Here is a 14410-nt window from a genome sequence, read left to right on the forward strand (position 1 = left end):
GTGTGTGAATGTTATCATTGAATAAATTCTTAGGAGTACAGCTGCTGAATCAATTTTGATAGAAACTTGCAAATTACTCTAAGAGGATTGTATCATTTTATTTTTCAACTATATCCCAATGATTCCAAATCTCTCTTTCCTGAGTTCTAGATCCATAAAACCAACTGTCGATTAGCTGTCTCTTCTTGTGTGTCCCACAGGCCTGTCCTAAGCTTAACTCTTTTCTTCGACCTCACCACACACCTCAAGCGAGAAACCAGCTCCACCCTACTTTCTTTCTTTCTTTTTTCCTGAGACAGTGTCTTGCTCTGTTGCCCAGGCTGGAGTGCAGTGGCGCGATCTCGGCTCACTGCAACCACCACCTCCCGGGTTCAAGCAATTCTCCTGCCTCAGTCTCCTGAGTAGATGGGATTACAGACATGTGCCACCACACCCAGCTAATTTTTTGTATTTTTAGTAGAGACGGGGTTTCACCGTGTTGGCCAGGTTGGTCTTGAACTCCCGACCTTGTGATCCACCCGCCTTGACCTACTGAAGTGCTGGGATTACAGGCATGAGCCAGTGCACCTGGCCCCTATTTTCAACCAGTCAGCAAATCCTATGGTCTTGCTCTTAATTCATTCACTTCATTCATCCCTTCTACCACTATCTTTAATTCAAGCTACTACTTACTCTTACCCAGATCTCTGTAGTAGCACTGGACCAACATCTACTCCTTCTGGCTTTTAGTCTTGGTTCCTGACAATTCATTCTCCCAGCAAGGGTGAACTTGCTGCAGTGCAGTGTTAAGTCCTCTGCTCTAGCCCTTTTTAGTGATCCCTGCTTCCTCTCCACCATCCACTGCAGCATTGGAGGCTGAGGCCAACAGCACCTGACATTTATCACCCTTGATTGCAAATTTGTATCCATCAGACATGCTTTTTTCCCCTGATAAGTGGATATTAAAATTTTGAATGTTTAAAGTACTTTTAATACTACAATTTGACTTTTTTTCCTGTTTTATATATTAGGTTCTATGTAAGGCTTCACAGTAAATAAAGTTATCTCTTATTTTAAAAGGTTCTTTTTCAGAAAACAGTGCTCTGTCATGTCACCTCACCACGTATCTTTCATCCCTCACCTTTAAATCACTCATTCTCCCTTAACGTCCTCTTGTTTCTCTGCATTTCCTGTTCCTTTTAACCCTACTCTCTACTCATCCATCTATTTCTGTTTCCTTAGTACCTAGTCCATTTCTTGCCAGTTCAACTACAGATTTTCTCCTGTATTTATCAGTTTATCCTTATTGCATTTGTTGTATGTGCACTAATTTGTGCATCATACATACTTTTAAATTTAACATTGTGGAAAAGAGAGCCACATGAATAAATAAGACAAAGCATTGAACCAAGGGGAGAGGACGTGGGAATTCCAGTCCCAGGTTCCAGCACAGGTGTTAGGGTACAGAAAGTCCTTTTAATTATCCCATCCAGAGCCTGAACTTTGTCTTCTCTTACTTTTATGTGGTTCTGTATACTAATATAAGTGAATACCTCAGAAACCAGTTGTATTCGTTTGGTAAATTGAAACTCCAGAGAGAAATCGTTATCAGCCTTGCCACATTCCATTTTGGGATATCTTAAATACCAAGGAAGCTGGGGATGCCTAGGAACTTGGGGATCTCTGTCATGGTATACAACATATTGCTATGCAAGATTGGTTTTGGGACAAGCTCTACAGTATTCTACAGGAAGTCAGCTCCAAGCCTGTGGGAAATCATGCATAGCAAAATCCTTGGCAAAGAGCCATACATCCACCCCCCCAACCCCCTGCCTCTATATGTGGTAGTTCTATAACTCTGTAATTAATTTTGTTTTTACAGTGGAAAACCACAGAGTAAGAATAATGCATAACCTATTTCTGTTTCTTGCTATTTTAGGGGACATCACCCAGAAGGGCTATGAAAAGAAAAGGTCCAAACTCCTATCTCCTTACAGCCCGCAGACACAAGGTAGGCAATAAAAAATGGTTTCAACTTTTTCAGTATTTTTACACCAAAAAGATGCTGGCTTACAAGACCTCTATCTTTTGTTTGTTCCTGTTTTTCCCTCCCTTCCTCACCGGGGAGAGAAAAAAACGGAAGGAAAGAAAGGAGGAAATGAATCTTAATGAGCATCTGCTGTGTGCTAGGCACTTTTAAAAATACCTAAGGTCATCAGATAATTTACACAGAACTTGGGTGGTAGTGTGTGAAAGACTATGCATAATTGAGGTGATTCCATGGCAGAAAATTCCAAGCCATGGAAAAACCACATCGTATTTATGATGGTGCACAAACCGTGATGAAGAAGAGCAAGAGGGAGGAAGGAAGGACAGATCCCGTATCGAATGGCAATACTTGAGGATTGGGGGGTAAAACCCTAAATGAACTTGTAGATTAATTCAAAGCCAGACTTACTGCTTTTATAGAGACTAGCACATTGTTTATATATCAGAAAGTCCTGAGTTAATTTCATGCTTAATTCCAAAGGGGTTGCCATAACTTTTGCCCCTAAGCGAGGCTGTCTCTAAATAATCATCATATTTTTAACGTTACTCAGATTGCAGGATTTCCTTTGATAGCCTATTTCTGCTTATATCAATTTTACTGTAGGGTGTTTTGTCTTTATTTCTGATTTTCTACCCCCTTCAACCAAAGTGTGTTTCTGCAAGCCTGTTCTTTGTGGAACTAATGGCTTTTTTTTTTTTTTTTTACTGAATTATAAATACCATGAGGACTTTGTATCTCCCACAGTTCTCATAGTAAGCTTTGCACAGGGTTTATGGTCTGTAAATATCTGTTGAATGAATAGTGGAATAAATAAATAAATAATGGTGATATACCAATATATTTCTTTGATGTGCTTGTTTTATTTCCTGTATTGTTCTTGGAAATACCTTCATAGAGAAACTAGTAGGTCAATACACTGACAGCTAATTTAAGATATCTCGATGAATAGGTGTATGTAGAAATGAATTGAGAGAGAAGAGGTGGAAATTGGGCCAGCGACAGCTAATGAAAAGCCAACTTTTGCTGAGCAAGGCATGACCTAGGGGTTGAGGAGGTTACCTTGATTTGCTGCTTATTGTGGATCTGGCCCATGCCTCTGAAGGCCCAGAGATTTACTTGAGTCACTTGGTGTAAAAGCAATAGCCCAACAAGAGGTATAACCGTAAAAAGGACCACAATTTGTTATCCGTAGTCAGGCTACGCAGTAACCAAATCATGTTCAAAAGTCAATTTATTAATTTACTATGAGAAAATTTTTTTTTTAGACAGAATCTTGCTCTGTCACCCAGGTGGGAGCGCAGTGGTGCGATCATGGTTCACTACAGCCTCAGTCTCCCAGGTTCAAGTGATCCTCCTGCCTCAGCCTCCTGAGTAGCTGGAACTACAGGTGTGTGCCACCACACCCAGTTAATTATTTTTTGTAGAGTTGGGGTCTCACTTTATTGCCCAGGCTGGTCTTGAACTCCTGAGCTCAAGCAGTACTGCCACCTCAGCCTCCCAGAGTGTTGGGGTTATAGGTGTGAGCCACCACGCCTGGCCTACTATGAGAAATCTGTATGGTCAGCACATTCTTGCCCCATGGGCAAGCCTATAATGGAAACCAAATCATTTGCTTAGTGAGCATGGATTTGATGAATCAGTTGTTTAATTGCAGTAGGCCAAGAGAATGTGGCATATCCCTCCCCCAGTAGGGATGGCCTTGCAGGTGACCTCACAGGGGAAATAGAAGGCATACGATGACAACTCCTTCAACTTCCTGATGCCACAATTCCCACATCTGTGCCCTTCCATGATTACTTCCTTCCTTCTGGTTAAAAAGATTATCTGTTCCTCCTGGCCAAGGACAGTCCTTCTACCTATGCTTTAGATCCCAACCCCTCCTCCTTTTCCCCAAACCTTATACTATCCAATGGCACCAAGGAAAGGACAATGAGAGCAGTCTACCTGGGTGCAGTCAGTAAGGCACACAGTATCTGTAGAGAACTTAAAAAGCAATGATGGGCCGAGCGTGGAGGCTCACGCCTGTAATTCCAGTACTTTGGGAGGCCGAGGCGGGTGGATCACCTGAAGTCAGGAGTTCAAGACCAGCCTGGCCAACATGGTGAAACCCCATCTCTACTAAAAATACAAGAATTAGCCGGGCGTGATGCTGCACACCTGTAATCCCAGCTACTCGGGATGCTGAGGCAGGAGAATTGCTTGAACCCAGGAAGCAAAGGTTGCAGTGAAGCAAGATCATGCCACTGCACTCCAGCCTAGGCCACAGAGCAAGACTCCGTCTCAAAAATAAATAAATAAATAAAAATATAAAAAACAATGATGAAAACGACAAAAAATTGGTCTGCTTTTTACTAAAAAGTATCACTGTGTGCAGCAATTCTAAACGCTGTAATAAAGACCTCTCCTGCTGAGGCAGACAACTGCATTGCCCCCTTGGTATGCCGTTGCTGTCAGGTCCTCATCTCTGTCGTACAGTCATTCTCTCTGTCTCGTACAGTCACTCTCTCTCAGCCATATTCGTCCCTCAGCAGTTCATCATGCTTATTACTGTCTATTTAAAAAAAAAAAATCCTCCATTTACTTGTCAGCCACTTCCATTTTCACCCTCTTTGTTGCCCCTTTCTAATCAAACTGCTCAGAACTGTCTATACTTACACTATTTTCTCAAATGCTCACTTCTCAGCCCGTTTTAGTTCCTTCTGGAGCCATTGCCATCTAATCTCAGTAGTATTCAGCACCCTGTCTCTCAAAACTCTTATTTTGAATCTCTCTTCTTCTTTTCTTTCATTCTTGTTTTTGTTTTGAGCAGGGTCTGGCTCTGTTGCCCAGGCTGGAGTGCAGTGGTGTGATCTGGGTTAATTGCAACCTCTGCCTCCCAGGCTCCAGCGATCCTCCTGCCTCACCCTCCCAAGTAGTTGGGACTGCAGGCATGAGCTCCCACACCCAGCTAATTTTTGTATTTTTTTTTGTAGAGACAGGGTTTTGCCATGTTGTCCAAGCTGGTATTGAACTACTGAGCTTAAGCAATCCACCTGTCTCAGCCTCCCAAAGTGCTGGGATTACAGGCGTCAGCCACCATGCCCTACCCACTCTTCTTATTTTCTTACCCTTCACTTCCTGCTGCTCCTAGTCTTTCTTACAGGCTCATTTTTGTCTGTTAAATGTTAGATTTCTCAAGGACCAAGACTTCTTGCCTTCTCACTCCATATCAGTGGTTCTCAAATTATAGCAAGCCCTCAGAATCACTGGAGGGCTTGTTAATACACAGACTGCAGGGCCCCATTTTCAGGGTTTCTGATTCATCTGGTCCAGGGTGAGGCCTGAGAATAAGCATTTTTGTTAATTTCCCAGGTAGCGTTGAGCTTGGTGGTCCAGGGACCACACTTTGAGAACCAATGCTGTATCTCTCTAGATTATTTCAGCCACACCTGTGACTTTAATTATCATTTGAATTCAGGTAGCTCGTAAATATGTATCTTCAACCCAGATCTCTTCCGAGCCCCCGATCCATAGATCCAACTGCATACTTAACATCTCCACTTATATACCTTAAAGGCATCACCATTTCAACATATCCAAAATTTAAATTTATGACTTCTGCACCCTGCCTCTACCACCATTACTAACCCCTCCCTGCACGCATTCCCCAGTAAACCAACTACAACATCCAACCTGCTCCTGTGCTTCTAGTTTTCCCTTCTGAGTGAATACAACCCACATTCATAAGCCCAGCAAGTTACAGGCTTAAAAGTCATCCTCAATGTCCCTGTCTTCCTTCCCTTCTTTTGTTACCAAGCTCTATCAGTTTTCTGTTTCTCCTTGAGCCAGTTTTGGTAAACTTAATTTTTTTTTTTTTATGAGACGGAGTCCTTGTTCTGTTGCCAGGCTGGAGTGCAGTGGCGCGATCTCGGCTCACTGCAACCTCCACCTCCCAGGTTCAAGCGATTCTCCTGTCTCAGCCTCCCAAGTAGCTGAGACTACAGGCATGTGCCACCACGCCCAGCTAATTTTTGTATTTTTAGTAGAGACAGGGTTTCACCATGTTGTCCAGGATAGTCTCCATCACTTGACCTTGTGATCCACCTGCCTCCGCCTCCCAAAGTGCTGGGATTACAGGTGTGAGCCACTGCGCCTGGCCAAACTCAATTTTTCTAGGAAATTGTTTTGTTTAATTTTCAAAGTTATTTATAATATTCTCTTTATTTGTAAACCCCCGCTTTATGTTGCTTGTCTCCACTTCCCTCCCCTCCCCTCTTGTCTTTCTTCTCTCTCTCTCTCTCTCTCTCTCTCTGACAGATCTGTGGATTTGTCAATTTTCCATGTAATTCTGTCAAGTTTTGCTTTATATGTTTTAAAGCTATGTTATTAGGTACATTCAAATTAAGAATTATAATCTTCCTTGTAAATTGTTTCTTTCATGAGTAACTGTGTTTGTCCCTATGGTGTTTTTTATCCTAAGGCTTTAAAAAACAAATCTAAACATAGTTATTAGGCATCTTAATTCTCTTAAAGGACACAAGGACTTCAGAATGCTTTGATGTTGATCACCAGCACGACTTCTTTCTTTCTTTCTTTTTTTTTTTTTGAGACAGAGTTTCACTCTTGTTGCCCAGGCTGGAGTGCAATGGCGTTATCTTGGCTCACCACAACCTCCGCCTCCTGGGTTCAAGCGATTCTCCTGCCTCAGCCTCCTGAGTAGCTGGGATTACAGGCATGTGCCACCATGCCTGGCTAATTTTGTAGTTTTAGTAGAGACAGGATTTCTCCATGTTCGTCAGGCTGGTCTCAAACTCCTGACCTCAGGTGATCCACCCACCTCGGCCTCCCAAAGTGCTGGGATTACAGGTGTGAGCCACCGTGCCTGGCCATCCACCACTTCTTATCTTACATTTTAGTATCACCTTTATTTTAGTACACCTTCAACTATCAGTTACTGTTTTATGTGATTAACAATAGTTACTATCCATTTCTTTACTATTCTTTCTTTTACCTCACTCTTTCTCAGGTCAGTTTCCTCCTCCTCCTTCTTTTCTTTTCTTTTCTTTTTTTGAGACAGGGTCTCACTCTGTCGCCCAGGCTGGATTGCGGTGCTGTGATGTTTGCTCACCACAACCTCCATGGACCTCATGGGTTCAAGCGATTTTTTTTTTTTTTGGGGGGGACGGAGTCTCCCTCTGTCGCCAGGCTGGAGTGCAGTGGCCCGATCTTGGCTCACTGCAACCTCTATGTCCTGGGTTCAAGCGATTCTCCTGCCTCAGCCTCCCAAGTAGCTGAGATTACAGGCGCCTGCCACCACACTCGGCTAATTTTTGTATTTTTAGTAGAGACAGGGTTTCACCTTGTTGGCCAGGATGGTCTCGATCTCTTGACCTCATGATCCACCCACCTCGGCCTCCCAAAGAGCTAGGATTACAGGCAGGAGCCACCGCGCCCAGCCCTGGTTCAAGCGATTCTTGTGCCTCAGCTTCCCCAGTAGCTGGGATTACAGGTTTGTGCCACCACGCCCAGCTAATTTTCATATTTTTAGTACAGACGGAGTTTCACCATATTGCCCAGGTTGGTCTCAAACTCCTGGCCTCAAGTGATCTGTCCGCCTCAGCCTCCCAAAGTGCTCGGATTGCGAGCATGAGCCACTATGCCTGGCTCAATTTTCTTCTTCTTAAAGCACATTTTTTAGTAGCCAAATACTTTAGTGAGGGTCTCTCAGTGGTAAATTCTTTCATTTTGTGTTTTTCACTTTATTTGACCATTTTGTTCATTAACAATGTCCTTCCCAAAAAGGGGTGGGTTGTAGGGTTGGGTAATTTATGTTATATACACATTCCATGTCAAAAGAAGAGATTACCCTTTGGCATATTTACCCCATATATCTTTGTAAATTTTGAAGGAAGCCATTTAATTTGACTTTTTTTTCCCCCTAAATAGAGAGAAGGTCTCACTATGTTGCCCAGGCTGTTCTTGAACTCCTGAGCTCAAGTGATCCTCCCGCCTCCACCTTCCAAAAGTGCTAGGATTACAGGTGTGAGCTACCACACCCTGCCTAGTTTGACTTTTTAAATGGCATTGGAATGCAAATTTAAACTTTATTAAACTTTATTAAAGTTTAGTAGAGTCGGACTGGGTTCAGTGGCTCACGCCTGTACTCTTAGCACTTTGGGAGGCTGAGGTGGGCCTGAGGTTGGGAGTTCGAGACCAGCCTGACCAACATGGAGAAACCCCATCTCTACTAAAAATACAAAATTAGCCAGGCATGGTGTCGCATGCCTGTAATCCCAGCTACTTGGGAGGCTGAAGCAGGAGAATCGTTTGAATCTGGGAGACGGAGGTTGCAGCGAGCCGAGATTGTGCTACTGCGCTCCAGCCTGGGTGACAGAGCAAGACTCTGTCTCAAAAAAAAAAAAAAAAAAAAAAAAAACACAAAAGGTAACATTCTCACTACTGTCTTTTTATTTATTTTTTATTATTATTTTTATTATTTTTGAGATAGAGTCTCGCTCTGTCACCCAGGCTGGAGTGCAGTGGCGTGATCTCGGCTCACTGCAACCTCCACCTCCCGGGATCAAGTGATTCTCCTGCCTCAGCCTCCTGAGTAGCCAGGATTACAGGCATGTGCTACCACACCTGGCTAATTTTTGTATTTTCAGTAGAGACAAGGTTTCACCATGTTGGCCAGGGTGGTCTCAAACTCCTGACTTCAAGTAATCCGCCTCCCTTGGCCTCCCGAAGTGCTGAGATTACGTGTGAGCCACTGCACCTGGCCTAATCACTAGTATCTTTTTAAATAAAAAGTTAATACTATAACATTTTATTACTGGGATTATTATGTGCACATGCTCTTTACCTAAAAATTTAGTGAGTGATTTTTTTTCTTAAAAAAAAAAAATTGATTTCTACCCGTGGACGCCGCCGAAGAAGCATTGTTAAAGTCTCTCTTCACCCTGCCGTCATGTCTAAGTCAGAGTCTCCTAAAGAGCCCGAACAGCTGAGGAGGCTCTTCATTGGAGGGTTGAGCTTTGAAACAACCGATGAGAGCCTGAGGAGCCATTTTGAGCAATGGGGAACGCTCACGGACTGTGTGGTAATGAGAGATCCAAACACCAAGCGCTCCAGGGGCTTTGGGTTTCTCACATATGCCACTGTGGAGGAGGTGGATGCAGCTATGAATGCAAGGCCACACAAGGTGGATGGAAGAGTTGTGGAACCAAAGAGAGCTGTCTCAGAAGATTCTCAAAGACCAGGTGCCCGCTTAACTGTGAAAAAGATATTTGTTGGTGGCGTTAAAGAAGACACTGAAGAACATCACCTAAGAGATTATTTTGAACAGTGTGGAAAAATTGAAGTGGTTGAAATCATGACTGACTGAGGCAGTGGCAAGAAAAGGGGCTTTGCCTTTGTAACCTTTGACGACCATGACTCCGTGGATAAGACTGTCATTCAGAAATACCATACTGTGAATGGCCACAACTGTGAAGTTAGAAAAGCCCTGTCAAAGCAAGAGATGGCAAGTACTTCATCCAGCCAAAGAGGTCGAAGTGGTTCTGGAAACTTTGGTGGAGGTCATGGAGGTGGTTTCGGTGGGAATGACAACTTTGGTCGTGGAGGAAACTTCAGTGGTCGTGGTGGCTTTGGTGGCAGCCATGGTGGTGGTGGATATGGTGGCAGTGGGGATGGCTATAATGGATTTGGTAATGATGGAAGCAATTTTGGAGGTAGTGGAAGCTACAATGATTTTGGCAATTACAACAATCAGTCTTCAGATTTTGGACCCATGAAGGGAGGAAATTTTGGAGGCAGAAGCTCTGGCCCCTGTGGCGGTGGAGGCCAATACTTTGCAAAACCACGAAACCAAGGTGGCTATGGCGGTTCCAGCAGCAGCAGTAGCTATGGCAGTGGCAGAAGATTTTAATTAGGAAACAAAGCTTAGCAGGAGAGGAGAGCCAGAGAAGTGACAGGGAAGCTACAGGTTACAACAGATTTGTGAACTCAGCCAAGCACAGTGGTGGCAGGGCCTAGCTGCTACAAAGAAGACATGTTTTAGACAAATACTCATGTGTATGGGCAAAAAAACTTGAGGACTGTATTTGTGACTAATTGTATAACAGGTTATTTTAGTTTCTGTTCTGTGGAAAGTGTAAAGCATTCCAACAAAGGGTTTTAATGTAGATTTTTTTTTTGCACCCATGCTGTTGATTGCTAAATGTAATAGTCTGATCGTGACGCTGAATAAATGTCTTTTTAAAAAAATAAAATAAAAATAATTAGAGACAGGGTCTTGCTATGTTGCTCAGGCTGATCTCAAACTCCTGGGCTCAAGCGATCCTTCTGCCTCAGCCTCCTAAAGTTCTGGGATTACAGGTGTGAGCCACCTCTCCCTGCCTTGTGAATGATTTTGTGTGTGTGTGGAATTGATCTGTAGTTATCTTGGGTTGCATATTTGTGTATATTTTATATTTCATTTCTCAAATGTTACATAAATCTTTAAAACAGGACTTCAGAAAAAATTAACAGTGTAACAGGAAATATGGAAGATAATGCAAGTTTGAAGAAAATATTTGAATAGTTAAGTAATGGAGTTCTTGCTTTGGCAGTACATATAGTAAAACTAGAACAATATAGAGATTAGTATGGCCCCTGTGCAATGAGGACATGCAAATTCATGATGCGTTTCATCTTTTTAGAACATTAGGCCCGAGTAACATGTCATTGTGTAAGGAAAAATAACATGCAAAAAATAAACCGAAAAAGGAAGTAGTAGAAATTTAGTGTGGACAAGTTTGGTTAATATTAAGCATGGCTGGCTGGGCTCAGTGGCTCATGCCTGTAATCCCAACACTTTGGTTGGCTGAGGCAGGATGATCACTTGAGACCAGCCTGGGCAACATAGTGAGACCTCATCTCTACAAAAAAATCAAAAAATTTGCTAGGTGTGGTGGTGCACACCTGTGGTCCCAGCTGAGTAGCTGGGACCTGAGTAGGAGGCTGAGTAGGAGCTCAGCTCCTGAGTAGGAGGCTGAGGCAGGAGGATTGCTTGAGCCTGGGAGGTTGAGGCTGAGTGAGCCGTGATTGTGCCACTGCATGCCAGCTTGGTTGAAAGAGCAAGACCCTGTCTCCAAAAATAAGAAAAACTAACTTAATTCAGTAACATCATAGGGATTAGGTTCTAAAGTCACTTTATGGCAAAAATCTGCTTCAAAATTACCCTAAAAAATCACTTAAACCTCCCAGCATTGGAACTGCCAGTTGTTTCTTTAGTTAAACAAGAGTCATACCTTCTGGTATTTAAGGGTCATGCTGTCTTTTAACAATAAATTAAAATTTATAAGATTAAAGATGAAAAATTCAGGGCCTCAAAACGCTCCCACTTTGAGAGGCATGAGAGAAATGAAGATACGGCAGATTTACACCTCCCATCTCCTGCTCATTCTGAGCTGTCTGCTCTTTGAAAGGAATGGTCCACAGAACATCTTTCAGTAGTTGGAAGCTACTGTGGCCAAGTATAAAGCTTCCCACATGCCTCAATTAGCAGACTTCCAGGGAGAAGCGGCCAGGAAATTGACTCTTTCTTTTGGCATGGCCCAAAGAATTGAAGTTTCAAACCACACGCATTCTAACTTCTCTGTAAATTAGTCACTCTTGGCTACTCTTGGAGTTGCAGGAAAATGGAAGATTTTGTGTAGAAAGGCAATTTCCCTGTGCTGGTCCTGTGGTCTAATCTTTAAGATACTTTGGATACAAGTAACTGATAATTCCAGCTAGCTTTAATAGAAAAAGAGTTCATTCTAAAGTTACAGGGGTTACTGACAAAATCTAAGGACAGTATGTATTTACTGAGTGCCTGCTGTGTTCCAAATACTGTTTCAACACCAAGGAGACAGCATGGGACAAGACACTGCCCAGAACCTACCTGGCTTGCTCCGTCACTCTACTTAGGGGTTTGTTCAATTAGGGAAGTCCTGGAGAGGCCCTCCTTGACCAGCCCTATAAATAGTCCCCACTTCCATTATCTGAGTTGCATTTTAAAAGAGCTGTCTTTGGCCATCCCATAGATTGTGGTCTGTTTGTGTGTCTTATTCACCTACTGGAGGAACATTATTTTTTATTTTTTTTATTCTTCATGTCCCCAGTTTCTAGCATTAGTGCCTGATATGTAGTAGATGTTCTATAAATGTTTGCACAACTAAAAAGAAAGAGCATTTAGAATTTCTGGCATTTTCTTGAGTAAACATCTATGAAGATAAAAGTGTTAGGTAATACAAGAAGCAGGGCACTCTACACGTTGTAGAGTGGTCTCTTGTAGATTGATCCTGGCAACTTGTCTCCACCCTCAATAGATCTTTTAATTTAGACTTACTAAATCTCAAGAGGCTGTGCAGAGTATATCAATTCTCAAATGATATTCTAGCATTTGTTTAATTTTCAAATGAAGTTGGTGCATCTATTTTAAATAGTACTACAAGATTTATAACAGAAATGAGCAGAAAGAAAAGGAGAGGCAGGATACTGCTCATTCTGTTTTGTCTTACTGTATTTGAGATTATTTGTGACCTTTGTGTATTTGATTTTCTTCCTTCATCCTGTGACTTGCTTCCGTCTTTCACTTCATTTTTGAAGTGAATTGTGTTTATCTCCTGCTTCAGAATAAGATCTTACCTTTCACGTTTTCTTTCTTGACCTATATGTTTCTGCATTGTTTTTTCCCCCAGACTCCTGCCTACTTATTTTTTAGGGATAAATAATAAGTTTATGAAGATAGTTATTAATATTTGTTGATGTTCTTTAGCTTGTCTTGATAAGAAGTTCTGGTGACCCAAAGGTTTTTCCCAAACGTGGATTCCTTTTGTGATTGCTGCTTACTGTGCTGAGTGGCAGTCCCTGGTGTTCCAGTTCTTATAAGTACACTGCACTTGGCAGGTGCTCCGTGCCCCTTTCATCACAGTTCTTCTAGGTTCAGTCCTGCCTTTGAAGTTGTTCAAGGGTGCGAGTGTGATCAAGTTAAAATGAAACAAAGGAAAACCCTTGTGTTTTATTCTCTCTCTCAAGCCTCTAATAATGCCTCCTGGAGTAGTCTGTAACCCTATTTTCCTTAATGTCCTTGTGTAAGTATATGAAGATAGAGGCACACATTTTTGCATATAACTTATATGAATTGGAGATACACAAATAAGCAGGATTTTTAGGTAAATTTTAAATGGCTATCTCAACATTTTTGTGTTTATTTTTCCCAGCCAACTACTATTATTGGTGGAGGTGAGGAGACAGACAAGATCTTAATTATTTATTTTAATTAAAATACTAAATGCTTGCAATATGAAAGACCAAGGACCAGTTACTATAGGAGATACAAGATGCTTAAGACCAGCCTCTGACTTCAAGTTATTTACACTATAGCAGGAGAGATGACAGTTACACAAATGAGGATCATAAAAGAGAGTAGAATAAGTACTATAGGAGAGCTCTAAACAAAGTACTGTGGAAATTCAAAGGGACATGAACTTAAAACCAGTTTTTGAAATCAGGAACAGCATTTTGGAATGCCACAGAACGTTTCCAATTATAAATACTCAGTAGGCAATGTGCCTCTGTGTATGTATGTATGCATAGGGTTTGAGGAGTGGAATCTATTTTGTTTTATCTGTCTCATTTTGATTTAAAAGTTCCTTCCCAAATGAGGCTCATAGCATAATGGAAAGAACGTAGAATCTTTTTTCCAGTCCCCGTTCTGCTTTCATTTGTTTGGTTTGGATGGTATTAGAATCACTATGAATTGGAGCACACATTGCAATTATATCTGCCCCCGTATATCTCATCAGAAGGAAGTCCAGTATTTTCTTCTTGGGGCTTCTTTTCCTCCTAAATTGTCTGAGAACCCTCAGAGATTATATAGGCAGTGCAAAAGGAGAGATGGTAGATCCAGCTTTCACACCCAAAGGGGAAGGATCCCCACAGTCTGCTGTTTGCTTTCCATCATCTCACAGGGTGCTGCTGAAAAACTGGTCCTCACTGTGTGACCAGCCAGTAATGCTGAGCCTGTTCCCTGCATCAGCTACTCTGATGCATTATGGAGGAGGAGCCAGGTACTCTACTTGGACTCCCGGAGCAGAGCTCCTGGTGTTGGCTCTTTTAGCCTCATGCACTGTCATTTTCCTGATGTCAAGTGGCCAAGGAAGCTCTGGGTCAAGATCTGTTCAGACACCTACCACTTTATAGACCCAGAGCTCCCAACCTGCTCTCCTTACAGAGTCTACCCCTGGAAAACAGGCAGGTGGCCCCTTTTCCAGACTCCAGACACCAGCACTCTCATTCCTCTCTTGCCTTCTCTAGGCAGTGAGGTTAATCACCGACCCTTCAAAGGACGACGTTCCTCAATTACTCACAGCTGCT

At 42.4% G+C, this 14410-nt stretch overlaps 1 protein-coding gene, 1 non-coding gene and 1 pseudogene across 8 annotated transcripts in view; all 3 read left to right on the forward strand.

Moving 5' to 3' along the window:
* The window catches only part of DIP2B (disco interacting protein 2 homolog B), a 252440-nt gene that overhangs the window by 124395 nt on the left and 113635 nt on the right, over window positions 1-14410 (forward strand). For all 7 annotated transcript variants that reach the window (XM_009247723.3, XM_009247721.3, XM_002823234.4 and 4 more), the window contains exon 2: window positions 1919-1990. In XM_009247723.3, the coding sequence (XP_009245998.2) occupies window positions 1919-1990 (72 nt within the window). The remainder of the gene's footprint in view (window positions 1-1918; window positions 1991-14410) is intronic.
* Window positions 8909-10072, forward strand: LOC112135863 (heterogeneous nuclear ribonucleoprotein A1-like; annotated as a pseudogene).
* On the forward strand, window positions 10602-10705 carry LOC112135920 (U6 spliceosomal RNA). Its single transcript, XR_002917150.1, has one exon. It is a non-coding gene; the product is annotated as a U6 spliceosomal RNA (small nuclear RNA).

This window comes from Pongo abelii, chromosome 10, assembly GCF_028885655.2.
Source record: "Pongo abelii isolate AG06213 chromosome 10, NHGRI_mPonAbe1-v2.0_pri, whole genome shotgun sequence".
In the NCBI taxonomy this organism is placed as follows: domain Eukaryota; kingdom Metazoa; phylum Chordata; class Mammalia; order Primates; family Hominidae; genus Pongo; species Pongo abelii.